The 20,766-nt window shown below is 51.3% G+C and overlaps 1 protein-coding gene across 2 annotated transcripts in view; it reads right to left on the bottom strand.

The window, feature by feature from the left end:
• Positions 1-17,990, bottom strand: part of zip (myosin heavy chain 10) — an 87,242-nt gene extending 69,252 nt beyond the window's left edge. Inside the window, exon 1 of one of the 2 annotated variants that reach the window (XM_084604063.1) lies at positions 17,295-17,990. In XM_084604063.1, the coding sequence (XP_084460189.1) occupies positions 17,295-17,651 (357 nt within the window). In that variant the 5' untranslated portion in view covers positions 17,652-17,990. The remainder of the gene's footprint in view (positions 1-17,294) is intronic. The other variant, XM_084604062.1, reaches the window with a different exon arrangement.
• Between the last annotated feature and the right edge of the window lie 2,776 nt (positions 17,991-20,766).

The following is a 20,766-nucleotide window of genomic DNA, read 5'->3' as shown; positions in this document are numbered from 1 at the left end:
GGTGAGGAGGAGGATGATACGAGAGAGTGTACGCCCCCCTACTGCGCGCAAAGCAAGCAGATACAAGTGTGCGTATGTTTAATACACACGCTACCATGAAGATACACAAGATAGAGAGTGCTTCACTGAATCTGTTGTTTTCCCCCTCCTTCCCTCCCCGCGGATAGATAAGCAGTCAGGCCTCGTGGGAAGCGGAGGAAGACCAGTACAGGTATATACAACAAGCCGTTCACGCGAGTGTATAGAGACTGCATACGAAGACGAAGCGTAATTGACACCGCCTCAGGCGCCACGCAGGCAGTACCGCGAAAAGCCATCGGCGGCCGCATCGCGCGCCCTTGGAACGCAAGACCGCAACGCGAACGTCGGTTCTCCTCAGAGTACGAGGATCGTAAAAAAACCGCCACACGCATTTCGAAAATGCCTCATAGAACAATGACAGTTAAGACCTGCGCGGAGGCGGAAGGTGAATCGGCAAGGCTGTAGCGAAAATTCCGCAAGCTCAGATATAGAACTCGTAGCATGCGTCGATTCATAGATGCAGGGAGGAGCGCGTTGCCGCAAACACGGGTGCAATAAAAAAAAAATCAATAAATGAGTGTTTCGAAGCCGTGCGGCACACATCTCCATCCTGGCCTGATGTGGCTGGGACAGGTAGGTCACCGCCGCTTGCGGCGGGGACTAGCCTGCCACCGAATTTTATCTGTTGTAGGCCGTCATTGCACCCGCCACCGCTTCGGTGGTGGACGACGGCTGTTGTTGTGGCGCGCGTCTTTCTCTCCTCTTCCTTTTCTTTCTTCTCTATTTTCTCTTCTGTCGGCACGAGGCAGCGGAGGTGGCTCAGCTGCTGTAGTAGGCCCGTGCATTTTCTTTTCCTTCTTCCTACAACCACAACAACAACCCATTCGTCCCCGTCGATGTCACTTCTGGCAACTTGTAAACAAAGCAACAGCCGGAAGAAGCTGAGGAGGGCAAAGGGAGGAAATACAACTGAGAAGGACCAAATCCGCTATGTTCCAGTTAAATGGCACCGCACGAGCAGTCGACAACGGCAACGACGACTCTAGTCGAGCGGAATCACGGAAGCAGAGAATACGTAGGCCAAGGAGGAGGACAGGCGCGAGCACGAACCCTCCCCTCCCCCATCTGCCCTCGTCGGCAGCTGGCGCAATCCGTCATCTGCCCACGTTTACACACACTCTTGTCCATCCCCGAACCGTTTGAAGGCTCCCGCGAAATAAACCACGCAAGCCCGAGACAAAGAAAAGAGAGAGAGAGAGAGAGAGAGAGAGAGAGAGAGAGAGAGAGAGAGAGGAGGTATGAGAAAAATCAAAAAGAACGTCCAAGCAGCCCACAAAGAGCACAACGTAAACCAAAGCCGCGGGAGCTCTTCCGGGAATAGCTATCCTCCCTCTCTCTCTCCCGTACAGAGCGAGGAACCAAGCAACACCCCCACATCCCGTACCCCCTTCGACGCGGAACCAGATGCGTCGCCTGTCGACGCCGGGCCGCGCTTTGCTTTTCAAACGGGCTAGCCCTGTCATCGCCGAAAAAGAGCCCAGAGAAACGGATTACGTAAACCATGGGCAAAACCACGAGCAGAAGCCGCGCGTGCGCGTAGAGAAAAAGCGGAAGAGAGCGAAAGGGGGAAGCAGAGGAGGGGGGGAATGAACACGGGCGCGGGGGAATTTTCGACCGCTCGGCACGCCACGCGGGAGTCGTCGGTTTAACGATTGTCCCACATGTTCCCGTTCCTCGTTTGAAGGAAGCCAAGCAGCTTCCACTCCGAGCGGAACCGAACCGCGACCCACACACGTGCACGTACACGCAACCAACCAGGGAGGGTATTCCCGCATCCTCCGAGCGGCGTTCTGCCGTACCCTGTCGAACACGGCCACTGATCACATCGTATACAGACGGTCACATCGTATACAGACGGACGAGGGAAAAACCGTGTGCCGACTCGACGGGCTTCTCCGAGCCGGGTATGATTCAAGACCAACCGAGTGGCGCTGCCCTGAAAGGGGCACCACCACCACACAACTCATTCATTCATTCGAGCTATGTCGCAAAGCGTGCATCGAAGTAGGCCGAAAGGAAGCGACTGACAACGACGGCACCGTCACGGACGCTCTCTACCTTTACAGGGGCGGAAAAAAAAAAAAAAGAAAAAACGAGCGCGGGACGACTTGTACCAGAACGAAAAAAAAAAAAAAAAAACAAGAAGCGTAAACCAGGATATAAGGGAAATCGCCAATATGGCACCAATCCGGCTAGCGAATCACCCGCTGACTAAGCAAGCTTCGCAAGGCCGCGTAATTCCTCAACGTATGACTCGCTGAGAGGTGCATTATCCAGGAGCGTTTTAAGCTCATTGTGGTTACGGGCCGTAAACTGAACGCGAAACCAGCGTGGTGGCTTCACCTTCACACCGCTCCCCTCGGGGCTTTCCGGGACCAAGAGGAGAAACGCCGCGGACGTGACGCGCTCTTCCGAACGTGTTTCGAGCGGCACGCAGCCTTGCAACGCGAGGGTGGTTTGAAAAGGAGTCTGCAAGTTATCACTCTACGGCGGAGCCAATGATTATAAATACAGTTGGTTGCATGCAGAACTGGTGACGCACAACCTCAACTTTGACGCACCTCGCACGTCATGTCGCCGGGACGCTTCTTTCTAAACTTTCTTTCAGTCGTTCTTTTCCTTTCTCCCCCCAATTTCAGAACTAGTGAAATCCTAGCTCGCTGACGATGTGGGGTGAAAGCGTACTAAAAGCAGGGTGCCGGATCAACAACACAAGCGAACGTTATCAATTATCAGTTCCTGCATCAGCACTACCCAGAAGGTGGTGATGATGATCGTCAAACCCTTGCAAAGTGTCTCTGCGTTACGTACACTACCGGTTACGACCGCAGGTGCGGCAAAACGCCCAGCTTTGAAAAACCCCGCTCGCCAAGGGCGAGACGAATCCCGACGCACACGCGTACGCTATTAAGGGCGCGAAATACCGCGCCGCTCCATCGCCGCGCCGTTCACAATCGGGCAGACCGAAAGGCGAGGCAGCACACTCCGTTAGTCGGTGAAGGCCCCACTCCGCCCGGCGAGCCGCAGCCTTGACCCGGACTTCGTACGCGCGTGCGCATATGTCTACCGAATGCCCCCTCAGTCTCGATTAAGGATACGGTGCAGTGCGGTCGAAGCTGCGTCGGAAAACAAGCTGGCCTCGACAGTTCTACTACAACAGCCAGTCAAGGAGGCGCGCGGCCTAAGAATTCACAAGACAGCTTCAGACTGCACTGCCAGCGTTTTCTCGAGTCAGTGGCAATGCAGGCGACGTGTTAGCCCGTGGCGCGCGCGAACGGTGACACGGCCACGTTGAAAACTTAGACAGGGTCCTCTGTAACTGCGCACAATGCTGCGTCGTTTTTCGAGCGAGTACATATGTATACAGATACCCCCAGCTACAGCTGCCGGCGTCAGACGGGAGTAGTGCGAGAGCGTCCGTCTCGCCGACGTCCCCCATCCTGCTTTGCGTCAAAGACACGACAGACGCGGGCCGGACTCGGCGAGAAACGGAGCCGGAAACGCGGCGCACGTGCCAAAGGGATGGCGATATGCGACACGCATACGGACTGGTAGGATACGCAACGCGAAAAATATTCTGCCCTCTCTTGCCCTCGCACGCGCAAGCATACAATATTAAAGAGATTTAGCACACCCGTGATCCGCGATCCGTTACCGTGATCCGCCACCGCGCGTTCCATTACGCATGCCCAGATCACTTTCATGTCGATAGATGGCGCCACATACTTGATGTCAGCACACTGACCTGGCGCATCGGAACCAATCAGCTTGTACGCCCCGCCCACGAGCGGTAGAGTGTCACGGTGGCGGATCGCGGATCACGGTATGCTAAATCTCTCTATTAGAGAGTTTTAGCTTACCGTGAACCGCCACCGCGCGTTGCACTGCGCATGCCCAAACCCCCTCGACGCGGATAGATGACACCACATACTGGATGTCCGCACATGGACCTGCCGCGTCGGGACCAATGAGCTTGTTCGCCCCGCCCACGCACGGTTGAAGGTCACCGTGGCGGATCGCGGATCACGGTAAGCTAAATCTCTCTATTACCATGTCGGGTCCAGCGCTAGTGAGCGCTCACATTTCGCTGGATCGGAAGCGCCGAAACACGAGCTATACGAGAGCTGCAAACTACGGGTTAAACGTTGTGAAGGAGGTGGGCCACGTTCTATAAACGAATCGCGTTCAGCGCGGCAGGGAACGTGACGTGGCGGACTAATTCCACGCCGCCGCAAACGTTAGCAAGCACTCTCATACTACTAACAGCGGTGCGCGGTGTCGTAATTAAAGTGCGCGTCCACAGAAAGCATCTTTATTTCCCTTACAGAAGTAAAATGAACTTTAACTGCCGAAACGCCTGGGTTTGTTTGTTTCTTTTTCCGCTCGGCAATCCCAGATAGTTACACGCAGAATTCATCCCGAGCATGCAAGTGGGTCACAGCGAGTGAAAAACGGAATGCAAAGACAAAACATGTGACATAAATCCAAAGGACTGGAAACGCACCAAACAGCGGCAGAGACCAACTGTCCGGATATCTATTGAGAGGCCTTTGTCCCGTGTATGATACAATCCCTGTTATGCGCCGAGCTTTCCCGAAGTGCACCGAGACATCGATACAATTCCCACGCAGAAGGTGTATCGATATCTGTCAGCGCAGACAAGCAGAGCGCCTTTGATTTTCATCGCAAGCGCATGAAAAAAGAAAAAAAAATACCTTCTCCCGTGGCTGAGGCTAGGGCGCACCAACACAGCAGCTAACTGCATCCTTTCCTCAGACTTAATTATGACCGAGGAGAGGCACAGAGAGAGGAGCATTATTAGCGTTCCTCTCCGCATTCTCGGCGCGCAACGGTAACCGGAATCCCACGCACTGAAAACGACAGTCAACCCTTTCGCTGCCGCGGGTGATGCCAAAAATGAGGCGCGGGAGGGGGGAACGCTTTAAACCAGACGGAAATTGCGCGTTACACACACTTCGTGCGGAATGTGCAGTAGAGAGACGTGGTTTATAACGAGAGGAGGCGCGAGCACAGCGAGAGGGAAAACTCAAGGATGAGATTATTTTAAGGTGCGCCTTCCCCGCGCCACTGGTCTATCACCAAGGATCTCTAAACTCGGCGGAGTGTTGTCGCACTTGTCGGCTACCCAGACTAAAGCCCCTCAATATTGAGGGGCTTTAACCCAGACAGTGACACACTGCCACATGTGCCTCCTCTGCGGAACTCACACGAGGTTAAACGAGAACGGCGAACGCGTTCAAAAACCGCCTCCCTAACCTTAAGGCACGAGAGCTTGATGCAACAAACACTAAAACCGCGCTCAGAGAGCTGTTTTCCGTTATAACGAGTTCGTTTCGTTATAGCGAGGACCACCTTGGCCGCAAATAAAAGACCGGCGGGATACGAAGAGAATGCTCACGAAGTCGAACGCGGGAGGCCGGTTGGCGCGTGCAGCGCGTCCGAAGGTCGCGAGATGACCGCGATGACATTTTAATGGTCCCAGATTGTTTGATATCGCGCGAGCGGCCAAGAAGAAACGGAAGGAATGCGCACGGCTGTGAAAGAGCATATCCGATGCGTGACGCTGCGCTGCTCATCCTTATGAGGCGAACAAAGGCAGAGGAGAGAATTTTATTGCATTTAAAAAATAACACCTCTTAATTTTCTTTTTAAGAGTCTAACGGGTCAGGAGATAACCTTGGAGTACATAATTTCGGACTTCCCCTTTTCTCCCTGGAAAGGTCTAAATCTGACGCCGCAGCTTTGAGAGACCGTGCTCCGCAGCTCGGACGCTGGGCTCCATAGCCGTCCTCCAGGTGGCCTGACAAGTCTCCGGCTAACAAAGTCTGCCGACCTGTGTCTGAAGCGCCCTCCACCCACACCCACCATCCGTTCCAGAGCTCCTTCATCCTCTGTTCAAATACAAACTTCCACACACACTCACTCTCAGTGAACCAGACAGAAACTGAACACATCCTTGTCTAAGCCATTTTCAGCTAGCTTTCATTACAAAACGTTTCCTCACAAAGAGCGACCCGCACTGGCACTGCGCTCAGGGAGGTCAACGACGACCCGGGAAAATGATCGAATGTCGTCAGCAGCGGCCGTATCTGGGGGGTTCCAGACAGGTGGTACAGACACACCATACCGACATCGTAAGACGCCTCGGGCGACAAAAGCTCGACACTACCGGTGCCCCGGTTCAGGCGCTCAAAACACTTCGTCCTGTCTTTTCTCGTGACGGCAAATACAGACGCCTGTACACAAGGCACTTATATATGGCCAGCGTCTTTCCCACGAAATGACGTCTTCGCGTTAAGCTATCGGTGACGTCATCAACGCTCGCTTAGTGTGATCCACACGTCGCTAGTTGAATCGGCCTCGTTGGTCCCATTGAAAGGCCCCTGGGATTTCACGTCCTGAAGCTGAACTTGGGCTACACGAGAGACGCCATTCTCCTGATTAATTTCGCAGATGACAAGGGCGTTTTCTTTACATTCCGTTTCCACTTAAACGAGAGCCACGCGCCCACGTTCCCATTTTTTTTTTCTTTTTTTACCGACCCCCCCCCCCCCCTCTCTCTCTCTCCCTCCCTCTCTGCGGTTTCCTCCGCCTACCAGCGCCGCGTGTTCCACACAGAGCACAGCGTCCAAGAGAGTTTACGCAATGGACAGGAAATCCCGCGGTCACCGGCCCGCGCCAGCGGCCACTTCCGCTGGCTGAGTGGACGGATCGATTGTCGATCGGTTTATGCACTCGTCAGTTGGCGGCGAAGAGGCAGTCCCCGTGTGACGTCATATCCGGGCACCTCTCGCGCACATGGCCCCGGCACTGCAACGAAGCCCACAAAAATCTGAGTCAGACTCGTCGCCGCGAGACATGACCGAGAAAAACCAGGGTGATGCAGCGATGGAACGTGTAACCTCTGGCCAAGAACGCACGCACTTCAGAGAGACGGCATCGCGTTCAAAGAGGAACCACGCTACGGCACGGGACAAACAACGGGCGATGGTAAGCCCGTGAAGTGCCTTATCGCCTCTCCGGAGGCAAGAGCAGCCAGATTACAGATAACTTGCGGTCAAGACGAAAAGATCCCCACCCAAGCTTCCACGCAGGTGGAGGTGGGAGAGAAAAGGGGGAGGGGGGATTTTCGATTGTGGTCTTTGTTGCAAGCCGCTGAGCCCTCCTGGGCCGACTAAGTTCATCGGCGCGTCCAGGGAGGCAACACGAAATGTCAACGGTGGATGACCACCGCTCGAGGGCACTTAAAAAGACGGAACTTTTTTCGCGGCCGAGATAGCCCCTGCGCAGTGGGGCAACTCACGAGAAAGGAAGTGAAAGGGAGAAAAGGGGGTGGGTGAGATTGCACGCCGATGACCACACACACGTTGATCGGCGGCTTCGTGCTGGGTAGCAAGTGTGCATGTGTGCGTGTGTGTGTGTGTGTGTGTGGGGGGGGGGGGGGGGGAAGCAGGCAAGAACGAACAGCGCCGGTAAAAAAACTAGGTCAGGTACTTGAACCGTGCGCTTGCGCCGGGAGCGAGCAACGGCATCTCCTGTGGCTGGCAGCGCACAAAGGGTCATTGGCAGAAAAGATGTGGGCGACACGTAATCTCCCCTTTCAAGGATACGACGCTGTACCGTTAATAGCCCCCCATGTGCGGCTCCCTTCGCATTTCCTAGTTCCCGTACTCGCAGGCTCTGCTCTCCTCTAACATATCAAACATTTCTGAGCTACGAAGTTACCCAGCTACCGGCCGTAGGCGGCCACGCGACATTTAAAGCCCCGCTCTACACAGAGTGGTGGTGTCTCAGGGAGGAGACCTATCAGCGAGTTTTCTGGTCGAGAGGTCTGACCCTCCGGTAGGCAAAATCGAAACCTGATATAGTAACTGACGCGCCGATGTTCACGAAGACCTCAGAAGCAGCGATGCCACGCCCAGTACGCCGATGGTTGCTGATGTGCATTGCTCTCCGTAGATTAGGCAAGCGGGGGGAGCATATAATCGTTGCATATGCGTCAGCCTGGAGATAAGGAATGCGGCTACCTGAAACAGTTTTCCGGCCGCCACTCTGCTAGGTTAGTACACGTGCCCGGAGGACGGAACCCCGAGGTGGCGAACCAGTGCTTACAATGTAACGGCGGCTATAAACGACACCTCTGATAGCAGCCGGCTCCGCGGAGGGAGCAGCGGCACTAAAGGAAGAGTGGTACGCCTTTAGTGCGTACACACCAACAGTGTGGTCCTGTCTTCGTGTTCGCGCTGTTTTTATTAACTTCTATCACGTACAAACTAGCCCGCCAATATGCTCCCTTGGCCTTTAGTACAACCTGCCCCGCAACCTGCTACCACCACATGGCAGCGGCACTCTCTGAATTTTTTTTTTTTCATCTTATCTAAACCGAACAACACGAGTCAACCGCACCACGATTTCTGGGGGCCCTCACAAGGAAACCAAGAAAAAAAAAAAAAGCTCGCCAAGGAGTGCACCTCATAATGATGATTTAGTTACACGACTCAGTTTAATCAAGAGCCAACAGAAGCGATGGGCGAATGGCTCTTACCGAAAAGCATATATGCACGGCCTCACTAAGCAAAGCACTACACTACAACAATATATTTCGTCGAAGGCACGTCCTCAATGCATGCGCAGGAAGGCGATCACTCCCACTTTAGGAATGTGCCGTTACACGAACTTAATGGCATGATGCCCCTCTTTTCGTGCGCAGAAAAAAAAAAGTGAATTGCAAAGTATGCCGTATACGATAACAGAAGGGGCGGCGTAGCGTGCCGATTGTTTCTCGCTGTGCTTAATCTATAGCTATCTACGTGAACGTAGAAGGGGGCCGTAACAAACTGGCACTGTGAGGTGATCCGAGACTGTTCATCCGCCACGCACGTTTGCGGACATTATTCTACAAAGCGCGACACGGCCAGGTTACCTACAGGTGTTATTCTGCAGGAGCTATTAACGGTTTGCCCCATTTTCCCCCAAGTTCCGATGCGCCCTTTACGCTTCAACCCCTTCCCTCGTGAGCAGCGTGTGCCGCGTCCATCTTCACAACTCTCCTTCGGCCGCCCTCTTCCACGTTTCGATCGCCTTGCGTCCAATGCATTCGGTTTGGTTGGTTTGTGGGGTTTAACGTCCCAAAGCGACTCAGACTATGAGAGACGCCGTAAGTGGAGGACTCCGGAAATTTCGACCAGCTGGGTTCTTTACCGTGCACTGACATCGCACAGTACACGGGCGCCTAGCTTTTCGCCTCCATCGAAAAGCGGCCGCCGAGGCCGGGATTCGATCCCGCATCCTTGGGAACAGTAGTCGAGCGCCGTAACCACTGCGCCACCCCGGCGGGGTTGCGACCAATGCATTCGCTGAACCGTTCTCGTCAAATGCGAAAACCATCGTAGCTTCCCTTCCCTCCGGGGACTTTGCAAAATCTGCGACTGCGAACAGTCCAATTCACATGCGGTCGTTCCGGACTCGCTTCTTAACTGGTCGCTCCAAGCATTCATCTCGGTATACCCGTCATTAAGCAACTTTGGTCTGTGCACGTTCGCGCTCCTTCAGCTGTAAAAATTTTAGTACTTCCCTTAAATAGTCGCGTGATGTCATCAGCCATACAACGCCCTTGACCTCGAAACCGCGCCCCGTTTGACCGCCCTAGAGAACTTCAACACGAGCCCGGATCGCCACTAAGCCAACTGTCATTTTCCGGTCCCTCGCCGGCCTTTTGGAGCCCTCTGCGGGCAGGGCTCCTTCAACACAAGTTTTTGATTAGCCTACAGATGGTGGTACTGGTACTAAAACGTCAATGTGGTTCATGTCTGATTAAAAAAAAAAGAAAAAAAAAGGAAATGTCCTTACTTATGCACCGATATATTGCAATCCCCTTGTCGCGGAATCATAAAAGCGTGGCAAAAAAAAAAATTATATATATATATATATAAAGCCGTTTTACAACACAGGCAAAAATTATATACAAAAAATAACACTAAAGCGAGAGTACAGCATAGGTGAAGCACCGCTGCCAGCATTAGTAATACAATTATCCGACCACGATGAGGAAAACAAGTAATTAAATATGCAAAGAAATAGCAACGTGAAAAATGCAACAACGCAAACTTAAGCAACAAGTTTTGCGAACAACTTCGGCGACGGTTAATCGATCAAAACACAGCTCTTTTTTTTTTTTTTCTTCTTCTTTTTTTACGCTTCGGAGTCAAAGTTGTTGCAGAGACCAGAGACAGAGACAGACAAAATGGCCGTAAATGCACCGAAATCTCAGCATCACTGTCGCCTCCGCGAAAATGAAAAGCTGCGGCTGCGACCGAACCATCCACCTCGTGTTCAACAGCCAAACGGCTTGCGAAACGAGGAGCTAGCACGACGGAATTCGGCGTCGCGTGGTCTGTTTACTCATGAACCATCGCAGCCCAGGGGACTGCAGAGTACTGCAGAGACGACAAAAAAAAAAAAAGACGAAAGCCGAGTAAGGTCAAAACAGCACCCGACACCGCGTCTAGTAATCGCAACGCACTGCCACATCCTTCAACGTATTTGTTTTTACATAACGCCGTTGGATTCCTACGGCCCTCCGCCACGAAGAAGAGGCCGGAAACCGTTCCAGACACCACGCGATAGCAGAGATGCCGCGTTTTATTTGAATGGCCTCGGCGGGTGGTTAAAGTCTGCTACTTTGTATCACCACTCACAAGTTACTATTTATCCAGCGGCGCGTGCGTGTACGTGAATGGAGTGGGGAATCTTAAATGCTTGTAAGGAGCATCATGCCAAGATTACACATCTCCACGGTCCCAGCTATGTAACTACGGAATTTATGCATAGCCGCCACAGGTCGTCCTCCCGATCTTGAGGCGTTTTGGTGAATTACAACGACACAGGAACGATTATATCGCTGCATTATTCACCTCTCACGTGACCTAGACTTGACTTTGACGTCACAGCCATCGCTCGACTGTTGAAACCGAAACTGGCGAGAAAAGACATTTGATCACAGATCATTCAGCGACCGTAAGCGAATATCGCGAGGTGATCAATGCACAATAATGTCTTACGCGTCATTACAGAAAACAAAACGCGAACCGAAAAATGAAGTGTCTATACTCCTTTAAAGGGTGTCAATTATACTACATTTGACTCATTCTTGCAAACTAAAGTCGAACCGGAGTAATGAACCAACCGGAGTTTTACCACGGAGAGCTACAGCGCTGATATCACGGCTGCTGCAACTTCAAATATATATTTTTTTCTTTCGTTCGTTCAGCAAGTGTCCGCCTTGTTACCTCCTGCGCTCGCACCTGTGAACATAGCGCCTTGTACTAACGGGCGTCCGTAATAAGACAACGCCTTGACGAGAAAACGCAGTGCGCGGATAATGGTCTCTGGCAAGAGCCCCTCTCTCTCTGACCAGACCGCAGAGACAGCAGACTTTCGATGTCGATTAACCCATACCACGCTGTGTCGCTAATCGTTCAACTCCGCACGAGTTCCTTCTGCTTACTGAGGCGCGCGGCCGGCAAACTTGTTCGTGACTTTTCTCTGCCTCTCTCCACTTAGTCCGTATAACTCGTGCTATGGTCTTTCCACTTGTGATGTATGTATGCGAGAGTTGGACTGTGTAGAAGGCTGACCGCCGAAGAATTGACGCGTTTGAATTGTGGTGCTGGCGGAGACTCTTGAGAGTTCCTTGGACGGCCAGAAGATCAAATCACTCGATATTGTCGGCCATAAACCCTGACTGCTCATTGGAGGGTCGAATTCTAAAGTTAAAGCTCAGCTACTTTGGTCATCCGATGAGAAGAGAGGAGTCGCTGGAGAAAGATTTGATGTTGGCAAAGGTTGAGGGTCACCGGAGAAGGGGTAGGCAGCGAACGCGATGGTTAGATGGCATCCTCGAGGCGCTGCAGATCAAGTTATGTGTTGTTAGGAAGGTAGTGAGAGACCGGAAAGCGTGGCGTGATATGGTCCATAGGGTCACGAAGAGACGGACACGACTGAACTGAACTGACTCCACTTAGTGCGTCGCCCTAATTTTGCTAAATTATTTCCCCGCTTCATCCCCCTTCCCCTCCACTATACTTCTGGTAACCCCTAAGGACACAATGACACGCCAGATATATCTTTCGTGCTTAGAAATATATTCTTACTTAAATTTGTCATTACTTCCAAATGTGAATTTGAAGATGCAACATGAGGATCGTACGCCCTGAAAATAAATACGCCAGGAACAGAGAAAAGAAAACCGTTTTTCTCCCGTAATATTAACGGGCCGACCGCGTATCTTTAAAAGGCAATTCCCTTCAAAACCGCTTTCTACGAGTACGTGGACCATCGATTACCGCGTTCAGCGAAGGATAGCCTATTCTATACCAGGCCGTTACGGCTCGCAACACTGTACAAGCAGAGCTTCATTCATATTCGTCCGCCACGGTTCAAGGCTAGAAAGGCAGGCGAAATGAAAGGGCGCTTCAGCGGCGACCTCGCCGCTACCGCCGTCTACCAAAACGAGTCGGCTACCAAGCCGCCCACAAGGAAGTCCAGTGTCGGACCGAGTCAAGCGTTCGAGCTTGTGTTTTTTTTTTTTTTTCTTTACACATCTCCGTGCGACGGTGCCTTCCAATCCTGTGCCGCTGGTGCGCAGAGGCGATTAACAGGGCGTGGGACGGGAGAACGTTCTCTCGAACGGAAAGAAAAACTTTCGAAAGCCGCGAGGGCGTGCTTCGAACGAACGACCCATCCCCGCGCCACGACGTTCTCGAAAGCAGTGGCCGCGCGCACAACGCGGTTATGCATGCACACGGTGTGGGCTGGGTTCCGTAAGGAGACTGACGCAACTACATACTTTCCAGGCCAGACTCAACTACAAATTAAACAAAGCGAGATCGTCAATCGCGTTGACTCACTCACGTACTGCGTTTCAAGGATACCTCTGCGATGGCACACGGCATGTACACAGCCTCCCAGACAATATATAGCATAGGGTCCCTCTTTCTGCCCCCCCCCCCCCCCCAAACTACGCCTGACGTGGCCTCAACCCAAACATCCCTCACCCTGCAATAACCAATTGCTAATATTTAAAAAACGATATCATCCGATGCGTGTTGTGTTTAATATGAAGCCTAGGCAACTCAGGCTATCATGAGTCAAACACGAGGGGTCTAATGTGTGTGGGCAGTACATTATCCCAATCTACATTTTGTTTAGGACATTTGCTTTTCTTGAAAACTAAAATAGCGGACATATCAGTAACGGAATGTTCACTTAAAAGCAATGCTGTATGATGAGGAATGTGTTATTTGTAAGACATGCAATTTTGTTTTTTCTTATTGTTTGAAGCTGTCTGCGTGAGAGTAAAATGAGGTTGACTGTTAACTCATCACCGCATGCATCACATGGGGGATTTGTCCTGTTTTGATAGCATAAAATAAGTGTGAGGGGTGTGTGCCCTATGCGAGGAGAGCATAATGTCCCTTCCCTCAGACGTTCCTGGCGGATGCTTGGCATGCATTCCTCTACTATGGGCTTTATCAGGCGTAGTTTATTATTGGCTTCATTGTTTCAATTAAACTGACACTTGTTCATCAATGTACTACGCACCACATGCACGTAGGCTTGAAATGATGTGTTCACTTTTTTTTTTTTTTCTTCTTGTCCCGAGCTTGAGTAGCCCCCACGTCCTTTGATTCTAGCATGACTCGGTACCCAGCAGAATTTGATACTGCGTCCTTGAACTGTGATTATGATGCGCCTAGTGGAGAAGCGCGACTGCATTTCTAGAGTGAAGGGCTGTGACTGTACACTTAAGAAGCAGGCATTAAGAATACTGCTTGTGACGCTGTGTATGGCAATAGAGATCACATACTATTCGGTAGTAAATACGGATGAGTACTCGAGAGGTAGATTTCCTTACTTCCTTGTACCACTGTAGGGATTCCCGTGTAAATGGCTGCTTTAGAGTCATCACTATAGAAGAGCCTGTGAAGCTTGCTGTATTTTCACTGAGTTCGAGGAATGCTTTCGTTATTATAGTCTGTGCTTTACGACACAGCGAGAGGACAGGGTCACTGACTGCAGGGAAAATGCACCATGGAGGCAGTGGGTTAAGTCTTAGTGCAATACCAATTAAAGCATGTAGAATGCTGAGATCTTGACACACCTGTTCAAATTGCAAGGACACTGGCCTGAGGCTACAACACTTTGTTACAACTGAATAGTAGATGCGTTTCGGAAGAGATCTGATTTTAGGGATATGTTATATGCGCCCGGAAGTGCAGTTCTATTTTAAATAGGGCGTTCATTTGTAAAGCCGCAGCCACGAGAAGTCTACTGGATCCAAGTTTTTCAGGTATGATGGACTTGCTGAACTATACCTTACGAAGGCATAGTCTAAGAAGGAACAGGCCAAAGAGAGATAAATGTGCAAAAGACGTGCGCTACCAGATCCGCATTGCTTCTGTGAGTAATACATTGAGTATGCACAAAAACTGTGGGACTTTCTTTATAGGTCATTTATGCTTGGAAGGAATGCGAGTTTTTCGCCACCGGCGATGCCTAAAAGTCTGCGTTCATAATTTACAGCTAGGTAATGTGTTTCGTTTTAGGTAAAGAGTGGGGTCAATCCTTATCCGATGCCTACCCCTCCGAAGGCGACGTTCGTGAGTGGCTCTCGATTTATTGGCCAGCTCGTCTAGTTCGCCGGCGAAACAAGCGAATGCAATCACTTCCGTTTCATTTGACCGACACAAGCTGAACAGGGCCACGAAATCAAACGCAGGTGTACGCCGGCAGATGATATGCCTTGATCGTTTGACGCAGGCCACAATGTTCTTGTAACGTGTGCTATTATTTCACGTCCGTTATCTGACTCTTTACTTTGTTTCATTTCCAAAACCGATACCGCACAACAAAACGAAAGCGATCGTGCCAGTGTGCGTCGGCGTTTTTTACAATTTCAAACCGCAATAAATTCCACACTCGGCCGCGAGTTGCGTTCGTCAAACTCAAAAGGGTCGAACACATGGCACTCCCCCGAGGTTGACTTTTTCTTTTTTTCACGCCCCAGTCGCCATTGCAAAGAGGTCGTCTACCGACGCCTCAACGTGTCAAACGCGGCAATGAAGACGGAATGAGGCAGCGTGCGCAAAGAAAAGTTGAACACCGTCCAAGAGGTCGCAAAACAAATCGCCCAGCAAAAAAAGCAAAGAAAAACGAAACCCCGCAGGAAAGATAGCAAGACGAACCAATGAAAAGACCTGCGATGAAAAAAGAAGCACGCATGAAAAATGTAACGCCCCGCGGGCAACAAGCGTGGATGGAATTTCGCGAATGCCACTATCGCAATCCGCGCTGCGCTGGCCTCATGCAGAGGCGACCAGTCTGCTCTATTTTATCGAAAGGCTCCGGGCTTAGTTCCTTACTTCGAAACTCCTTCGCATCTATGCCCTTTTTTTTTTTTTTTTCATTTCTTCCGCGCGTGTCACCACTAAAGTTTTATTTCATTTCCAGTACAAGGCTTTATGACGCCAAACCGTCCACTCTTCGCGTTAGTTCCGCCAGAAGCCGCACCCACTGGTACATATATACACCCAAAAGCAAAAGTAAGGTCAGAAACATCCGAACCGAAGGGCCCAACACCACGGACTATCGTACGGAGATCCAAGTTTGTCGGCTCAAACGAAGCAAGAGCCTTTTCTATTTTCTTTTTGTCGCCGCGCCAAAACGGTCGAAGCTAGTGAGCGGCACATGTGCGAGACATCAAACTCTGGAGAGATCCGTCCCTTTCCCCCGGCTCAGCGACGAGTGACTCATCGCAGCGGAGAGAGAGAGAGAGAGAGGAATCTACGTCTGTTCTTTTTTTTTCAAACCCAAACCTCGTTAACGAAGCACCACCGACATCGAGCGATGTTTGAAAAGAACGGAAGATGGATCACTGCTCGACCTCGCGCCCAGAGCACAATCACCGCAATTACGCTGTTGCACCTGAGAGCCAGTTATCTTTTTCAATCAGGTTAGTGCCACGAGAACAATGCTGCGCACTCTTACGTGCCCTACATGGCAGAAGATGAGCTCGCTCCAAATGAAATCGGCCAAATAAAGTTCCGTGCGCATGAGAGAAATCAACCCGCTACAGCGACTCATTCCCTGTCGCAGAACATAATCTAAACAGGCACAATGGAGGCATCGACAGCATTCCGTACCACGATGTAGAGAATGGGAAAAGCTCCGAGCCCAGTCCTAATACAAGCACACCGAACGATCGGACTTCACTCAGGGGTAAACGAAGTACTCTACCGCGAGAACCCAGCGCATGCACACGCAACACGACTAGAGCTCTTGGAAGAACATCGGAAAACGGAGGTGATGCTCATGCTGGTTCCAGCGATCAAGAGCGAAGAGCAACCACGCCGGCAAGCCAAGCAACCAGTGAAATGCTTCAGTACGAAAAAATATAATAAAGCACGCCAAAGGACCCCACGCTAAACTTTCGGCCCCAAACACTGGATAAGAGAAAAAAAAAAACGGCCACGTTTTCAAACGACACCGAATCAGTGGCTCCACACGCATCCGCCGCCACATACTCGACCGAGCGTGAAAATGCGGTTCGCCGTACCGAAAGAAAAGAATGCGTGGAAGGCACGAAGAGCGGAGAGGAAGTTGGCGGAAAGCAAAAAGATTATCGCTCGGCGCGCGCGCGCGCATACACACACACATGCGCCGGCGGATGTCATGCAACTAGTGGCACCGGCGGCCAAAAACGAACTGCCCACCGCCACCTCAAGCAAGCGCGAAAAACGCCGGCACGACGATCGAGCCGAGCTGCTCGTCAGTGCAGTCACCGTCTCATGGCTAAACGCTGACCGGCGATAGCACTTGCAACAGCTGAAGGCGCGCACAGGAGACAGAAAACTCGGCTGGACAACAGAAACTTTGAACTCTTGAGCAGACGCCGTCCGTGGAACGAGTAGGCCTAACGACGGCGGGAGCTGCGACAGTGGGGAAGGGCTCGGATAGGTGTGGCGGTTCGCCCCAACAAAAGGGGCGCCCGCTCGCGTCTGCTTTCTACGCTTTTTACTTTTTCTATATTTTTGTTTGCCGCAGCTCGGCCGTCGCCGCTTTGCTTTCGTAGTGCGAAGAAAGCGAGAAGGAGAGACAGGGAGGAGGGAAGGAGGTAAGGTGGTGCTACTCACGTAAATGAGGCCCGAATAGTAGCGGTCCTTGATGTTGTGTAGCACCGACGCTTCGTTAAGGCACGTCAGTTCGGCCATGTCCTCCACCTTGTTGAATTTCGGAGGGTTCATCTTCTGCACATCGTCCTTGCTGACGAGAAAGCGCTTGCCCGTCTCGAGCACTTCGACTTCGAGCTCGTCGCCGCGCTCGCCTTTCACGCTGGCGGCGACGAAGCCCTGCGTCTCGTGCGGCACCCAGATCAGTTTCTTGGCCGTCCATTCCGCCTGTTTGGTCGGGTCGTAAACGTCGCTCTTGTCCACGACCAGGTACTTCAACTCGGGACTGTTGAACGCATCCAGTTCAGCAGGGTCCGCCATGTTGGCTGGCTGCTGCCGCTGAAGACCGGCTCGAAAAGAACTACACTCGCCAAGTCGCCTCGACGCTGATGGTAGTAGACGGGATGCTCACTCCGGGGCCCAGGCCGGCGACATGTAAATCCAGCCGGAGAGGACGTCACCGACCAGCGCACACCGCAGGGTTCAGAACCAACGTGACATGCCCGGCACCGCTAAAGTAGCACGGCTGTCACACGGGCGGCGCGCTCACACACACACACACGCACACACAGCAGCCAACCGCCGCTGCTGCTGCCGCCGCCGCTCGCCGATACCACCTCGAGCAGCGCACAAACGCACGCACGCACACCGCAAGCAGACGAACAAACCACCTCTCAAAAATGTCACGTGACGTACCACGTGAAAGTATCACATGGTATGTTTCTAGCCAATACAAGGGCGCCGAGGGTGCTCGCAGCGCGCCGAGCGGCGCCGGTCGGCTGCGCAAAAACGCGATTGCCTGTCCGCTGACTCACTAAGGGCTGTAAGAGCCAGACCACAACAACGATCGCTTGCTCGCAATCGAACGTGTGATGGGTATAACTTGCTTAGTGTATAAAAGAAAGCCTCTCGCAAGTTTTCCTTTCATTTCGACTTGTATTTCTGCTTCATAAATGGTATTAAGGAGGCGCATGAGACCGTTGGCCCTAGCCTCAGGCGTAATGATGAGAGCGAGGAGTCCTCGCTGGTGTTAATAACCCGTTCTTTCGAGGGCGTGTACCACTCTAGCCGTTGTTTTCGTTTGAGGGAGCGCTCGTTCATGCGACGGCAGTGACAAATTACCGAAGCATCGACTCGCTTCTACGCGTGCCATTTCCGTTTCACCTGCCCTAAAGCTTCGCGGGTGCGTTCGTCGTCTGCTACATAAGGCGGCGCCACTGCTCTCTCTCTGTCGTCTGCTCGTAAAAATGGCGACAAGCTCGGGAGGAAAACGACGCGCCATCCTAAACCTGCGTGCCGGTTAGAATCGTGGTTAGAATAGGCATGTCGCGGATGCTTTGCATGCCCAGTTTTCCCTTTGTTTATGTTGCTTTTATTCGAGCGATTATAAATCCTCCTCGAGAGTGCCTCCCACCCCCCTGCTGAATTCTTCGAAGGAGAGCGTTGCGGCCACGGTCGGATATGCCGCGCGCTTGGGCGATAAAAAAACCGGAACGCGCATCGTGGCCGGGCCGGCCGAGCAGCAGCTAGCAGAGGTGACGTCAGAGACTGACGCGAGGCTACGCGTTTTCTCTCTCTAACTGTCGTTTCTGTTCTGTGCATTCTTCTTGCTCGCTTCTTCTCTTTGCGCTTGTCTTTTCCCGTTTCGACAAACTTCAGTAAAAAGGAAAGAAAGCGGGTGTCACGTGACGTGTAAAGGAATGCTTCGACAACTGGCTCAGGTCCTGTTGCCCGCGAGCTTTTTCGCCCGTATACATAGACGCGGAGCCTCACAGTTTCCGCTTCTACTTGCTGCTGCGTAACCTACCGCTGAGTAGTGTACAGGTCGCGGGATCCCGCGCATTCCATCGCCGCTTATACATCGTCGGCGGCGACGAACGACGAAGCGCGACTAGACTCGTTTCGGGGCCCTTTGCGCGTTGACCGCGGCGTGCACGTGTTGAGAAAGCAGAGCGCGGAGGAAAAGCGAAAAGAGCTCTTAGACAAGTCCGCCCGCATCATTATTCTGGCCACGTGTCCATGCAAATACGGAAGAATACAGACTTTTTGGAGGTGAAGGGAGGAGTCGTCTGCTAGCCAGATGTGTTATTTGTCTGCTTGAAAGATGCTAGCTGCCGTCTGCATGGTAGCTCCTTTTTTTTTCTTTTTTTTTTTTTTTTTTTTTTTTTTTTTTTATTAAGCGTTAGGCATCAGGGGAATGACAACGCCTGGAGTCGGGAGAGTATCAAGCTTTCAAGTAGCAAAAGTCTGCGGGACATTCGTTGGTCTTCATGTACAACCTGCTTTCGCCTTTATTATTATTTTTTTTTTTTCTGAGGCTACTCTCCAAACGTTCCTAGTCATCAAAATATGTAATGTGCTGTCTGTTTTGATGAACGCGGGCACTTGTCCAAGGTACATTTCCTCTTGAAACAACAAAAGTTATGAGTTTTATATTACAATGTCCTGACACTTTGCAACGTCTGCCTTGGACTTTAAGACATATGGTGATCGAGTACGTTGTGTGCACGAGCGAGGATCCAGGCTATAGCGAAACGGAACAAAAGAGAAAAAGGAAAAAATCTTGTCCGTTTTTGACAGCATGCTTTGTAGCGTCCTGCAACTGGCATTTGCAGATGTTCCTGAGCAAGTGTGGACATTAGCCAACTATATAAAGATGACCTCATTTTCTCTCTTGACAGCGCCCGATAGTGGTTGATAAAAGAACACGTATACAAAATAATAATTAGAGAAGTAAGTTGGATCACTCGCACTAATTCATATAAGCAAAGTGTGAGAGACAAAAATGAGCGCATGTCCTGCCACTTCTCTCTCTCTCTCTCTCTCTCTCTCTCTCTCTCTCTCTCTCTCTCTCTCTCTCTCTTTAATAAGTTGGAGTAGTAAGTTAGATAATAAGTAGGCAGAACGAACTTGGACGAAGAACGATGGGGATTAACTGTACCAGGTAAGCTCATGGTAAAAGAATGAATGCACAAAATAATAATTAATCAGGAATCCCTCGTAATAATTAATCCCTTCGGCAAAGGGTGAAAGAGGCACAAACGAGTGTGTCCTGCCGCTTCTCCTTTCGTATCTTACTTGCTCTCTTTTTTATTTTTATTTTTTATGACGTTAGCGGAACGCAAGACGAGAGCGAGAAGAGCACGCTGGATAACTCGTAGTCCTGTGTCGCTCTAATGCATTATTTGTACTCTGCAACTAGGCCAACAACAAGTGCTTTGTTTTTTCTTCGTCGTCAGCCAAAAATGCTAAAAAAAGAAGAAGAAGAACGTATATCGGCTCACTTAAAAGAGCGACCCTGGATATACAAATTTACGAAGAATGAGGTTTTTTTTCTATAATCTAGCATTTAACGTAAAAAAAAAAATGTTTTAACTGCTGTGGTTGTAGGAAGAAGGAAAAGGAAATGCACGCCTGCTACTGGCTCTGTAGATGA

Source organism: Amblyomma maculatum, chromosome 5, assembly GCF_055883805.1.
Source record: "Amblyomma maculatum isolate TAMU_Amacu chromosome 5, ASM5588380v1, whole genome shotgun sequence".
NCBI lineage: Eukaryota > Metazoa > Arthropoda > Arachnida > Ixodida > Ixodidae > Amblyomma > Amblyomma maculatum.
Note: the sequence above shows the minus strand (reverse complement) of the source record. Positions and strands in the feature narration are given on the sequence as shown.